The sequence below is a fragment of the Elaeis guineensis genome, chromosome 6 (assembly GCF_000442705.2).
Source record: "Elaeis guineensis isolate ETL-2024a chromosome 6, EG11, whole genome shotgun sequence".
NCBI classification, from domain to species: domain Eukaryota; kingdom Viridiplantae; phylum Streptophyta; class Magnoliopsida; order Arecales; family Arecaceae; genus Elaeis; species Elaeis guineensis.
Genome location: NC_025998.2, coordinates 11,422,474 through 11,437,910, shown reverse-complemented (window position 1 = coordinate 11,437,910; position 15,437 = coordinate 11,422,474). Strand labels below are relative to the sequence as shown.

At 37.3% G+C, this 15,437-nt stretch overlaps 1 protein-coding gene across 1 annotated transcript; it reads right to left on the bottom strand.

Annotated features, from left to right (window-relative positions):
• Positions 1 to 7,885: 7,885 nt before the first annotated feature.
• Positions 7,886 to 15,185, bottom strand: LOC105047259 (NAC domain-containing protein 73). Its single transcript, XM_010926104.2, has 3 exons — positions 14,694 to 15,185; positions 14,187 to 14,391; positions 7,886 to 8,902 (listed from the first exon to the last, which is right to left on the bottom strand). The coding sequence occupies exons 1-3, from the start codon at positions 14,835 to 14,837 to the stop codon at positions 8,367 to 8,369; spliced, it is 885 nt and encodes a 294-aa protein (XP_010924406.1). The 5' UTR covers positions 14,838 to 15,185; the 3' UTR covers positions 7,886 to 8,366.
• Positions 15,186 to 15,437: the final 252 nt, after the last annotated feature.

Sequence of the window (15,437 nt, the reverse complement as noted above, 5' to 3'; positions counted from 1 at the left end):
GAAAAAGAACAACAACAAAAGGTGGGAGTGGAAGTCGAAGCCTGGTGCGGAAGGCTTCCTGGTATAAACAAAAGCGGCCAGGGGGAGGGGCGCTAGGTCAGTTGGTCCGGAAAGCTCAAGCTCATACTCCGGAGGAACTCCGTACTGAATCCTAATCAGCGAGAGTTCGTCCGAGGTTAAAGAGCTGGAAATGGTGTTTGGTACAAAGACCAGATGAGATCCAATCCTAAGTACGGGTTCATCTACAGTACTAAGATTTTGGAGGGCTGGAGTTGACGAACTTCTAGAACTGCTAGAGGAGGAAGTGTTGGAGACATTTTGAATCAAATGAAAACCCCAAAAAATTCTGAAAAAATTAAAAAAAATAGAAAATAAGGCGCTCGCGGAGAAACCGAACGGGTGGAATGCAGAGGAGGAAAAATGAAAGAATAGCAAGAAAAAGAAAGATTCCGGAACTAACCTAGGCTGGTCCGAGAGGTACAGAAGGGCAATGAAGGCGATGGAGGTCGACCTGAAGGGCGCCTAAGATCGAGAGGGACGTTGGAGGAGGACGAAGCTCTCGGAGAAGAAGAGAAGATCGAAGAAAAATCTCAAGCAAGGTGAAACCCCTGAAGGAGGGGGACGGGTTTAAATAGACCTCAAGGTCCACGCAATAATGATTGCAGATCTCCTTTGGCCGATCTACAACCACCGCATGTCCCACTCGTCGTGGTAGACGGCTGACGACTGACAGAATCATTATTACGTCATACCTGGAGCAACGTTCCAGAAGAAATTTCGAAAAAATCTTTTCGGGTCACCTCAATTTGAAAAGACTCCAGCACCGGCGCACCAAACACCAAAATATTGGAAACAATTGAGTACGAAAATCAAGGGGACAACTTCAGCTGTGAAAATTTCTCTGTACTTTCTTCATTCGGAACCCAAACTCGGAAGTAGGGAGACTAGTGTTGGGTATAAAATAACCCCTGTCGAAGTTCGTAAGAGGCCAACCCTCCCAGGACTCTTCCGGCTTCCGACCTTGTGCGGTGTCTTTCTAAACTCCCCGGCCGTTCGAGCTTCCACAGTACCATCCAGACTCCTCCAGCAGTCGACCTTCCACATGTCCTCCAGATTCCTCCAACGGACGAACTCCTATCGTGCCCTCTAGACTTCTCAAATAATGAGCTTCTTCAGTCGTCTATCGGACTGCTCCAAATACTTTCTGGGCTTCACTATCAGCTGATTTTCTACAGTGATTGACTACTCTCCGAATCTCTTCCAGACTTCCTCCTGTCACGATCGACTTTACTCCAAGCTTCTTCCGGACTTCGTCAATGTCTGGGCTTCTCCAGCAGCAAGACTGCTACAGTAACCAGACTCATCCAAGTTTCTATAGTGATCGACCACCTTCCAAATTTCATCCGAGCTTCTACAGTAAGCGAATTCTGTCCGAACTTCTATTGCAAGCGACTTCAACCGAGCTTCTACAATAAGCAGTCTCCATCCGGGCTTCCACGGTAACTGGTCTCCATCCGAGCTTCTAGAGTAAGCGGCTCCTTCCGGACTTCTGCAAGAACCGGACTCCGTCCGAACTTCTACAGCAGATGGATTTCAGACGAACTTCTACAACGGATGGGCTCCAGCAGTCAGATTTCTACAGTGACCGACTGTCTCCGGTGTCTTTCATACCTCTCCAGCCATCAACCTTCAACAACGTCAATCGGACTTCAACAGTGCCAACCAGACCCCTCCAACGGATAAATTTCCTCCGGACCCCTCCAGCGGTCGACCTTCCACGGTGTCCTCCAGACTCCTCCAGCGGACGAACTTCCACAATGCCTTTCGGACTCTTCTATCGATCAACCTCCTATAGCGCCTTCCGAATTCCACTATCGGTCGACCTTCTGTCGGATTCCTCATACAATTGGACCTCTCCAGCGGACAGTCTTCAGACAAGCTTCTATATCAGACAAATTTCAGACGGACTTCTCTAGTAATCGGACTCCAGTCGGATTTTTCCAACAGAAAATTTTCGTCCGGACTTCTACAACAGATGACGCCCGTCTGCAGTATCAACGCCTAAGGCACCCAACAACAGTTAACCCGTCAGCAACCTCGAAAATATCCGAACTTCTCTTAGATTGCTGAAACAGAGAGCTATTTCGCTTCACCAGACATCCCAACCGAGCTTCAGCCGTCCGACCCAAACTCCCCGGTAAGTCACGACAACGGACACCACTTCATTCTCTGTAACAAACTCCACGTGGCCCCACCACTCTCCGGCAAGTCGCGACAACGGACACCACTACTCTCCATAACAAACTCCACGTGGCTCCGAACGGTCCACTACCAGCAGTTACGGACGTCGCTGTCAATCGGTTACGCTCTTCCATCTATAAAAGAGACCTCCCAGATACGTTCTCCTCTAAGCTCTAAGCACTATCTCTAAACTCTGCTAAAATTTCATTCGAGTGCTCCATTTCTGTTGAAGCAGAGTACTGACTTGAGCATCGGAGGGTCTTGTCGGAGCATCTCTAACTTCGATTTAGACTTTCCTTGCAGGTCCCGATGGCGACCGTGATCTCCTCGACTCCAGCTTCATCCGGCATCGGCAGAATTCTGATCTTGTCAGAGCACTCCCGACTTCGGTTTAGACTTTCCTTGTAGGTTCCGATGGTGGCCATAATCCTCTCGACTCCAGCTTCATCCGGCATCGACAGAATTCTGCACCAACAGGCGATAATCTTGAGCTACTAGATCTGGGATTGGAAAGAATGTGTTGAGAATATAAGTAGGGCACTGCTTAACGAAGAAATTTAATTTGAGATATATTAAAAATAAAAAAATAAATATATTTTAACTTAAATATAAGTAATGTTAGGTGAAGGGTTATAAATTGTGGAATCACAAAAAATAAGAAATCAAAGATTAGAGTTACATCCGACAAGAGGTTATTGGTTAATAAATTTGGCAATAATCTTAAGCCAACAGATCTAGTATTGGAAGAATGTGTTGGGAATTCAAGTAGGACACTATTTAATACAAAAATTTAATTTGAGATGTATTAAAATTAAAAAAATAAAATATATTTCAACTTAAATATAAGTAATATTAAGTGCAATATTACTAAGATTGCACAACTTTTTGCTTGCATGAAACAAGCACAACGAATCATTTTCTTTCCCACCTGTATATAGTGCTAGGATTAGTATTTAACCAATAAGTAAGTGTGATCCATTAGAATTTTTAGGGCTCATTCTTTTGCAGGTAAAAAATTTGCCTAAGAATCTATATTTTTTTAGATAAATATTTTTCAGATAATATTAGATAGAAAAATAGTTTATCTATATTTTTTTACACATAGAAAAGTGGCTTCAGAATTTGTTATTCATATTCTTTTACATTACTACTTTTCTGGATAAGTTGGTAAAATTTATTCATATTTTTCATGATATCCTTTATACTTTTTAGATTTGATTAAATTATTAAATATTGAATGATGGAGATATTGAAAATGAGGATAGATATTTTAGGTACAGCATTAAATGCCTATTTTACTGGCTAATGAAAAATTGATTTAGCCACCTTCTTGATGGATAATTTTTTTTTTATTTTATGGATAAATATTGCTTATAATAAAATAATTTATTCATCTTAAAAAGTATAAAAAATAGATAAATTGTTTAATAAAAAAATTGATCATTTTTTATGATATTTATCTATAAAAGAATAATCCTTTAGAGTGTCAAAATGGGTGGAAAGTTATGCAGTACCTTTCAGCCCTACTTTCAATGCCTATTAAGCGAAGAAGTTGGAGGCAAAGCCATTGAAAGTTGAAAATTTCTCGAGCCTTAGTGCCAAATCTTCCTTTAGATTAAATCTTGCTCGATACCAAGTTCTTGACTTTAAAGGGAAAGCTGAGGCGCCGCGCCCCATCTTTTCATGAGCCACGATAGGCTTCTGATGTTGCTTATATTAAATCATTCGTTAAGTGACTACCTCACTTTTTTTCTTGTTTGGGAATAGGAGTCTTGTCAATGAGTAAAGGAAGGGGAGATTTTGGTGCTGTTGCGTTTTTCTTTTCAAGCATGCAGAGTGTAACCGTTTTTGATACGATTCTTTTAGCTAAGAATTGGTGATTTACATTGGTTAACAAAGTAATGCTGCACCAATGGTCTAATCATTAAAAAAATGTTTTAAAAGAAGATAGCTTTAATCTACTTTAGTAGTCTTCTATGCACTCAAGGCTATATTGAATATTGTAAGAGATGAGTCATGCTACACTCTAATGGTGATAATCTTTGCTTTCTCCCTTTGTTTTTATGAACTTTAGATGACATCCTCAAGAATACATAGGATAGGCATGTGCAATGAAGCACTTAAGGCGGACACTGGTCGATTTGCAAGGAGATTAATTAAGTCATTTGAATCAAGTTAACTTGTTAATTATCATTACATGCTTATTGCAACATTTGGTTACTATGGTGCAAACAAAAAAAAAAACTACCACAAAGAGAAGCTAAATAGTTTCTATATACGTAGTTATTTAATCACAAATATTTCATTATATTTCATATACACACGCACATATCTATACACACACATATTTTGTTACACTCAACTGGATTTCCATTTAGATCCAATCAAGTTTAGATGAAATGTTGAGAATCCATATTAATGATCCAAACTATTGAATATAATCTAATACTTTTAAGTTATCTACATATCAAAAATTATCGGATTTAGAGACTCTTAACATGTAAATCAAGTGGTCAAAAAAATATATTATTTTATATTATTTAAAATATCTATTTTTCTCATTATTTGATGTCTAGATTAGAGAACTCCAAACTATATAATTTTTAGTATATAAATAATTTGAAGATAGTACATCTAACTATTCACATCATCAATATAGAATCTACTATCTAATTTAGATTGGACCGGACCTAGATCAAGACGCACTTAAATATATCCAAGCATATCTTATATACATACAACATGCATTAACAGCATCCAATAGCCTGGCTTCAAATAGACCACACGACTGGTATATTAGGAATCATAAACAAATCACCGAATGTTAGCTAGGGAAAGTCTTAAAAAAAAAAAAAAAAAGGAAAAATTAATCATTGGTCAATATTTAATAAGTAGAACCAAATATTCATTAGAAAAATATATTTAGGGATGGCAATGGATAAGATTTGAGTCAGATATTGTACTACCCATCTCCAAATTAGAATTTAATATCTTATATTCAAATCCTACTCGATATCCAATTAGATAAGAAAAGAGATACCCATCTCCATACTCAATAGGTTCGGAGATACCCATGGATAACCCATTTCTCCATACCCAACCTATACTTACCCCATACCTATCTCATACCTAAAAAAATAAACAACTAAAATAATTTTATGCATATTATCAATCAAAACAAAATTACTAATTCAATATACGACATAATTTATAAGTCCAAATTTATAAAAATCAAACATAGAAATAGAATTACAATTCAACATAGAACATATAAATAACCAAAATAATTTTATACAAATTATCAATCAAAATAGAATTATAAATATATTTATTCGGATATGGGTTCGGATATTATCCATATCCGTAGATCGGATCGGATTTGGATTTAGATAGAAAACAACACTACCCATATCCTATCCATATCCGTGCTACAGTTTTCGAATTTTATCCAAATCCGAATCCAAATCCAAATCCAGTCAAATTTTATTTTTTGAATTTGATCGAATTTGAGTAAGGAGCATATTCATTAGATCGGATTGATTTTGCCATCTCTATATATATTAAAATAAATATATTTAAAATAGAGCATTATTCCAAAGGCGGATATGATAGAGATATCCATCCGATTGAGTGCTGCGAATCCTATGTACAACCGAAGCCCATCTATCCTCCGTTCCTTTCTGTTTGCATAATATATTCTCAAAATCAATGTGTTTTTTTTCTTTAAATGTAAAATAGTTAGGTTGTAAGTTATTTAGGCTATTTAATATAAAAAGCCGCCAACCACGTCATTTTTGCACAAATACGCCTCTGTTTTGTGTGCGCTTGTCACATAAAATGGACATACACTATCTCTCATCTCATTATTATGTGGGCCAAAAATACTACCAAATTCTCATATTTTTTCTAAGGTTCATAAATTTATAATGTTAACACCAATAGATGAGATTTCCCCTCCTCTTTCTCTGGAGGGGAAAAAATTAACAAAAGAAAGAAAACTGTACTTTGATTGAGGCCAGCTTCATTTCGGGTTAAGCTTGGAGTCTTGCTAGAGACCGGCTTGAAAATGTTAGATTTGAGTTAGATTGTAGCTTAATTCGAACATGACTCCAAGTTTTAAATGCCCATTCTTGTCCAATTTGAAAAGGCAATCCAAACACGAACTAGCCATGAATTAGACGTATAACCAGAAAATTCAACCTGTTCTCATTAGCGATGTGACTGATGGGCCAGATTCACATTAGAATCCGAACTAATTCTCAGGCCTAACTATAGTAACTTGATCTATTCTAATATATAACGCGAACTCCCAAGGTCACTCCGGTACGTGAGATGCATCTGCTGTCAGCGTCTTAATTTACGTTTCCATTTCCTAATCTATTATCATAATCTAGTAACAATAATAACAAATACTTAGTGCAGTTCAGTTAATTGAATTACCTTAGACATTCGGGTTAGGCTCTCTCTCTCTCTCATATTGTGCTCTCATATATTGACTAATGGAATCAGGGAGTAGGTAAAAACTTGATCTTGAGCGAAAATAATAAGGAATTTAGTGATCGCTTGCTGATGATTTCATATCTTACTATCCTTTTCTGCCATTAAGATCGCTCTTCAGTTATATCATGATATATTCTATATGATTAATATTAATATTTTAATATAACATCAACACTTAAGAGTAATATATATATATTGCATCATCTAAGAAATATAATAATAAAACATACGGCATAGTGACATTTTGTATGATATTAATAGAGAATAATTATTATAATTAACAAGATATAACAATTTTATTACAGTAAAATTATATTAATAAAACGGAATATTATTACCATATAACATTAACATTATTATAATTTATAATCTTATAGAAATATATTAAATATTTATTATAACAATATCAGTAAAGTGATGTTAGTAATAATTACGATAAAATAGCCAGATATACTAAGATATTATATAATTTAATATGATAATAGATCATAAAAGCATTCTTGATTGATTGGGTTTTTCTAATTAGCCTTGGTTTTTATAATAAAAGTACGACACTATCATTGGATTATGTGGGGTTCCTCTGACCTAGTTAAATATTTATATGAAGGGAGGGGAAAGGATCTAGTAACAATCAGACATCGTTAGGATTATACATGGTACAAAAAGCAAAGAAACGCATATTGCACTTAAAGTCCCATCAATTTAATATGGAATATCAAGATGAAGCTTAAACGAAGAGATATTTTGAGTTTCACCAAACGCTGGTTTGATCATTGATTTATATTTGCTTCATATATATCGTTGCTTAAATTGCTTGCAACATTGTTGGAGGATTTCTGTTGCATGGTGTCTTTACAGTAGGTCTTCTCAACTTGGAAGAATGGTCCATAGCCAGCTTCACTTGAATGGATCGATACTTTCCCGGTGATGATTACAGCATCTTCTTTTCTTCTCTTGGGTTGCTTTTGTCAGTCTTCCTTTTTTTTCTTTTTTGATAAGCAAAGGAGCTAAAAGCTTTCATTCCTGAGAAAGTTTACATAATGGTGAAGCCAACCAGCATAGACCAACACACACCAAACAGTATTTTGTCAGTCTTCTTTAACCCCTTGAGAGCGTGAAAGACCGAGACAAGCCGCATCAGATCTACGAAACCAATACCCTCCAGGCTTTGCAAGCTTGCATCATCCAATTATCGTTACAAAATGAAAATCTATAGCTAAGTCCTATTGTCACTTTCCATATCTTAATTACAACTTTATGGCAGCACAAACAAATAAAACTGCCATGATAGCATGATACCCCTATGAACATGTAAACAGTCTCCCACTCTCTCCTTGCCATACAAATGTTGCAAGTTGCACTCTCTTTACAGCATCTGAGGCAAAAGCTGATGGTCGACTTATTCGTAATGGATCCCTAGCTATTCCAAGGAATTTTACCTTCTCGAGTATAACCTGAGAGCTATCATTTATGTAACAGATTTAAACTCGGGTTAAAATTTATTCACCTGTACGTAAGGAAAATACCCCCACCCCCCAATTCCGATTTCTTCCGCCATCTTGTCGGCTTCTTTTTCACTTCTTTCTTTTGCATGCAAGCAAAAAGAATTGGATACTTTGGTCCACTTAGGGAAGAAAGGAAGTTCCACCAGCATGTACAGCGAAATTGGGTATCAGATGAGGGGAGCTTGCTCTATTGTGCCCAACTTGGTTGTAGGTGATTAGTGATGAATTATAGTAATCGACAATGCTCGCATCCTTGAGGACTGGATTATCGTCACTGTTTAGATCTTTAGATTGTGCTCGAGCTGCACCCTTCGTGGCAGAGCCACATTGTCTTGGTTGCGTCTGGTAGAATACCTTGGACACAACTAACTCGCCATCCTTTTCTTCTTCATCAGAGCCCAAGTGGTATTGGTGCATCACCCAATTAGTTTTCTCAGGTTTTTGCTGTTTGCCATAGTTAGTGTAGAGAACCAGTATCTTCTTGTACCCCTTCAGCTTCCCACCTGCGACCACTGGTCTTGTCTTGCCAGTTTTGTGCCACCGCGTCTCCCTTCCATGCTCGTCGGTAGACACTTTTCTTCGCTTCCTAGTCCCCGTTGTGTATGCCTTGGAAGGGCGATGGAAGAAATGTCGGATTAGACCATCCCTGCTCACTCCTACAAAAATATATCATGGCTTCAGAATCTAGCTGTGGAAGGTGATTTAAATTTGCAAAATAGAATCCAAGCAAGTATTTGTTATGAATTTTAACGAAACAATGTAATGATAATTTTGTATATTTGGTCATCAGGTGAAGATAAATTTAGAATGGATTATTGGATATTTTGTTTTGGATATTCTCCTTTTGGTGAACAAATCCATGCCTTAATTAAGTACAAAATAAAAATTATTTTCATATTGTAATTTAAGAAATATACTTGTAGAAGTTTCATTTGGATCAATTATGAAAAGAAATAATATGACTCCTAATTGAGAAGGTTATTATGCTATTTTTCTAGGAATATACGAGAGATCACTATAATATGTTCAAATCATCTGATGCTTGTAAGCATGTAAGAGCTGGTCAAATCGGGTCATCTTTAAGTTAAAGTCCACAAATAAATTGCCAACTTCAAGTAAAATCGGCGAGTGGACGAATGGTTTACTGATTTTACTTAGAAGGAAGTCAGTAAATAGTTTGCTGATTTCAATTCGAATTTTGTAGAAGAAAAATGGCACCCCCTATTTCGAAATGGCCGTAGGAGACATCCTTGTTTTGGTCAAGTAGCCAATTGATTTTGTGATGCCACGTGCCCGCTAGGAAGTATGGTGCCCACCAAGAGCCGTGGCACCTGTTAAAAACTAGGGAAGCCAACCTTGAAGCTCGCTGTCGGTTAGTTCTGACCAACTTTCCTCTCTATCACCTTCTTCTAGATCACCCCAGGAAGCCCACAGCCATTGCTCCCCATGCATATAACCTCACCCCATCCCACTCCACCCACATCTCATTCCCTTCTCTTCTTTTCCACCCTATAAGAGGTCCCCATCTCTTGCCTCATGGGTTATCACTTCATTATAATCAAAGCTCTCAACCATCATCTCAGCTAGAACTCCCAATCAAAAAGACTTCCTTCCTTCTCTTCTTCATTTTCTTGTGGTCCTTCTTCCTTGTACAACCCTAAGGAGGACAGCACATGGGCATCCTATTTCACCAACACTACCACCACTCAAGACCCCCCTCAATGCTCAGCGGCTGTACTGTAGGTGGCGGCCAAAGGTCCAACCAATGGTGTCTCTATATTTCCTTATGTAGTCAAATCATCCCATCTCCTTTTGATCTCTCTCTCTCATACTCCTGTACTTTTTTTTTCTTCTCTCTCTCTTTCTCTCTCCTGCCTCGTGTGTATGTAAAACTGCAAGGCAGGGCCCATCTATCCTTGGATACATCACATAAGACATGAATGAGAAGTCTCGATCCTACTTGGATGAGGGGATGATAGGTACACCTAGGACTAGATTTAGGCTTGGGATGTGTTGCGGCCAATCCTCTCATCGCCTGGTCATCGGGAACGAGCGTCTGCAAAAAAGAAAGTCCACACTGAACGGAGGCGGCTCTGACGGAGACCCTCCGACGGTCAAGTCAGAGAGGTGACTGGGCAACAGTGAAATGAAGACAGAGAGCTCAATCGAGAGAGAGAGAGAGAGAGCAAGCCTGTTATTTTTCAGACCACCTGCATTGTTGCCTTCCCCGGTATATATATAGTGGAGCGTGGTATGGCGCCGTTATTAATGGCGCGGACAATTGAAGAATTGTCAACTCACTGTAGACTGTCAGAGTCGCCGTGAAAACGTCACACCGCCGTGGGGCCGTCAAATCACTAGGGTTGACAATGCCCTAGGCGGGATAGTGCCCTAAGGTGGCAGAGCCGCATGTCGCTGTCAGGGCTGACAGGCTCTAGCGGCTGTACGGCGATCGGAGGGGCCGACCGATCCTAGGTCGGTCGCCACCCGTGTGGCGTCGGGTGGAGATTCGGGCCCCCTCGATCGTTAGCCGGGCATGTTGCGAGAGTCGGCCGTCGGACTTCCTGGTTCAGTCGGTCCGGAAAGTGGAAAAGGTCTGCCCGACCGGCATATCCACAGTCGGTAGAGTGCCGTTAATCGGTCGGTGATGGCGTCCGTCGATCGATCGGTCGGGCAGTCGGGCGGTCGGCCGCTCCGTCGGTCGGGCGGTCGGCCACTCCGTCGGTTGGCGGTCGGCCGCTCCATCGGTCGGGCGGTCGGTCGCTCCGTCGGTCGGACGGTCGGTCGCTCCGTCGGTCGGGCGGTATGGCCGATTATAAGCCGGCATGAGCGGGGTCGGTCGGTATTCCCCAACAGGATGTATACCTAGGTCCTCATCACCGATTGATGGAGCTGAAGTCCCAACCCTGATCTAAAAGGATTTTGGATCAAGAAGCCTTGGATGGGCTCTGCAGACTTAGAAAATGTTCAAGATTTTAAAATAACATCTTTTTTACTAATTATTAAATATGCTCTATCTAAATCATAAATAAGTTGATGGAAGAGACTTTTGGTGTTCGTAAGTTAATCCATAATATATCTCTACCCCTTGTATTTTTATCATGCACATTATCTGATTTATAAATTTACATTGCTTAACTATTTTCTGTATTATTCGAAATTTAAATTAAAGATATTTATCTATGCATATGTTTATGCTTAATTAAATATCATATGTGTATGTGCATAAAAATGAATCTTAAATATGTGATTAAGTAGGACATGATTTTCTCTGAATTTTATTATGTCAATAGATATGTTGATTTAATTTGTTATGATATTGCTCTCTTGTTTAACTAACATCATATAGTTTAGGATCTAGTTTACTTCTAGATTTTCAGTGAAGCGATCACTGATACATACTGATCGACAACATATTATGGTCAAGAGCTAGTATTTTATCGAGCAAGGTAATTAAGTAGGGAAATCATTGGCACATGCTGTTGCAAATATATTGTTTATATGATTCTCGGTTAGTTTTCTTTTTGAACTCCACTAGGGTGATCATTAACATATGTTAATTGATTATTTATTATAATTAGGAGCTAGTCATTTTTAGAGCTTACCATGAATCAATCATAGTTGTAGTCATAAAGATTAGAAATTGATTTGGAAAATTTTTCTCTTGATCTTATACAAATCTATATTAATAGACATACTTTGTATTGTATATATGCATTGGTAATATCAATGTGCTTTATTTATAATTAAAATTTTATATTATAAAAATTGGTTTTTAATGCTTAGTTTACTTGATCCAACAAAAGATAAAAGTTATTCTTAAGCTTTAGCTCACTCATATCTTCTTGCATTTTTTAGACACTATGGAGTAGATTTTGCATGGAAACTATGGGATGAATGAAAATAAATTAGGATATCAAATTACAGTAAAATTCTTATAATTTAAATATTGCATAGCAAAAGGGCTTATAATCTTAGAAAAATCTATTATGGATAATATTTGAAAAATCAGTGCCTAATTTCAAAATATTCCAATTGATTTATTGACAGGTTTCCAAGTTTTATTTATTTCTAGTTGTTTATTTGTAAATTTATTGAGACAAAGGAATGAAGACCTACCTAGCTGCTAATTTTTATGATTGAGCCTTTTAAAGTATTATTTTTATCTTTTTAGATAAAGAGAGAGAAATCCAGCTATTCTAAAATTATCCAAATCCAAATTTCTGGAGATGCACACACAAAAACCCAAATTACAACCTCTAGTTGCTAAGGAGAGAGGTGTGACCATTAGAAGAAGCCTCAATATATAAAATCCATTTTGGTTAGCTTATGCTTCATACAACTTATTGCTAAAAAATACTTCATATATATATATTTTAATAGTTTTTTAAACCAAGAGTTTCGATATATTCTTTTAAAAAACTTAAAGCAGCCCTAATCCTATATTTGGTTGGGGTCATAAAAAAATAGATGGATAGGATTGGAAGGAGGGATGGCCTCCATCCACTATTTTTTTTCCAAAAGCTACACAAAGGATAAATAAAAAAAAAAGATTGTCCATCCACCCTAACTAATCAATTTGCATCCTCTCAATTTGAGAGGATGAGGGAAGAATAAATGAAGTATTGAAGGATGGATTTTTGTATAGATAAAATTATCCCTCATTAATTTTTTTGATAAAATTATAATACTTCTTTATTTTTTTATTCATATTATTTATATATATACTACTAATCGTATACTATTAAATTTTATTAGTCATTATTTTAATTTTAATATATAATTTTCATAATTATAATAAATAATTAGATTACCTTCTATTTCTCTGTTTATATTTTATATTTTTTAATTAACTATTTATATAATATTAATAATTTATTTAAACTAAATTATAAATTAATTAGTTATTTATATAATTCATTCATTAATAATTACTTTATAAAATCATATATTAAATTAAATATTTATACAATTTTTTAAATAGTTATAGATTATAAAAATTATAAGTCTATATATTGCTTATTTTTAGTATAAATAAGTATTATAAATTGATAATAATAATATTTTTATCAAAGGGCTGTTTAGTAAAAATGTTATACAAATATTATTCATTCTTTCTCTCATTCATCCTATACCAAATAGAGAAGGAAATCATTTCTACTCATCCTTCCATATTTCACCAAACATATGAGAGGATGGATGAAAAATCTATCAATCATCTCCTCCATCCATCCTTTCTCCTCCATCCATCCATCCTTCAAGCCATCCTTTATACCAAATAGAAGATAAAGTTCAATAGTTCTATAACAAGAAAATATGGTTCCTGTTCGTAGAATTTTAGTTATCCCAATGTATGCAAGTGTGTCCTAACAAGTCACAGCAGGCTGCAAATTAATTATTACTTCCACGCCACAGCTACCATAGTTATGCTCTGGTGCTAAAATATATCATAGGCCTTCTAATTGAAGGCTTCCATCTTTTATGCTATTTCACAAAATTCTAAGCACCCTAAATGCGAAAATTTCTTCTTCAGGTCGGATGCTGTTCATTCATCATCATGAAGAATATATTCATCTTGGAGCCCTTCTCAAACGCAGAACACAATTAATCTTATTTTTGTGAATCACGACTAATGGTGTACGCTGGATTCTGGATTTCAGTACTCCACCATGCATTTTGGGCACCAAGTCATTATTCCGGTGCTATTACACATGGCATGGCTAGGGGGCGATAAATTATTCCCTTAAGATCTCATGCATCACTGCTCAAGCACGTACGCAGCAAGCACGTTGGAGCATGCATGAAGATGGATACTTGTTAGGTGTGCCTATCCTTATCAAATATTCATATTGTAATAATTAACATATGAAATTGTTGGCCAAGAAAGTTTGAAGATTAACTATTTCGTAGGTATATCATGAAGATAAGGGAGATCATTACCAGGGAGTCTCTCTGGGTGGGTGTAGCAAATCCCATTCTCGCCTTCAATTGTGGGAATAAACTCATCGATGAGAGGGTGAAGCTTTTGTGAATCTGGCCTCGCCTTCCCCTCCAAGTGCTCGAGAAGCTCCTGGTCGGTTGGATCGAACTTAACACCGGCAGGCAGCCCGGGCAAATCTTGGATGGCAGCAGCAGCAGCCGCAGCCTGAGCACATCCATGCCAATATCACTCATCAGATATATGTTATTATTTTCTTGTTCCTCTATGTTTTTTCTCATGCACATTACAAACAATATAAATTATAATTCTTTTTTTTCATTGTAAAAATTCCTCTTTAAATTTATTTAACTTGAGAAAAAGGAAGATATTATCATAATTTATTTAACCTGAGCAGAAGTGACATGAATGAATCATGATACGTGTCACCACCATGCAACAAATTTATGAAGAAAATATTCAGAAAAAAATATCAATTTTTTGAGAAGAAAGGAGAAAGGTGGTATCACCTGCTCCTCGTATTGGATGTGGTGGCCGCATGAAGGGCACGTCTCGATGGCGTTTGCATAAGATTTCTTGTTGATCAGTGCGGACGAAGAACCCGAGCTCCTCTCGATCATGCGATCATCATCGCAGCTGTTGCACCATGCCATCTTTCTTCCTCACCTCTCATACCCACCAAGCTTAAACCCTCCTCGGAGGACAGGCCTCACCCTCCTCACCAGAAGAGGCACAAGACTGAGAAGAGTAATATGTAAAGATTGGGGAGGGAAAGAAAAGGATAAAAGAAAAGAAAAGAATGGAAAAGGAAAAGAAGAAAGAAGCTTGTCTCTCTTATATATTAAAGCTATGGGTGTCCTCTTCCCCACCCCCTCCCTTAATTCTCCTTAAGCTTTGGGAAGGAATAGAATTCTTCTCCACTTTTCATCATAATTCTCTAGGGCAGATAGAGCGAAAACAGAAGACAAGAAAAACCCCTCCTAATACCCCTCCAACCATCTAAGAAAACAAAGAATATAAAGAAAAAAAAGAAAAAGACAAAACAAGTCTAACAAATATCAATAGGTTGCTTCGTCCTCAAGCATGGTCATGCTATGTATACGTGTAGAAGGAGACATGTAACCTCTCTAGCACACTTTTTTTTTGCCCTTTGAAAACCTTAGGTTAAAAAACCAACAGAAAGAATGGGTTGAGTAGAGATGGGGCAACCTGATTCGTAAGAGACATTTCACCACCCTGAGAGAGATGGTTAG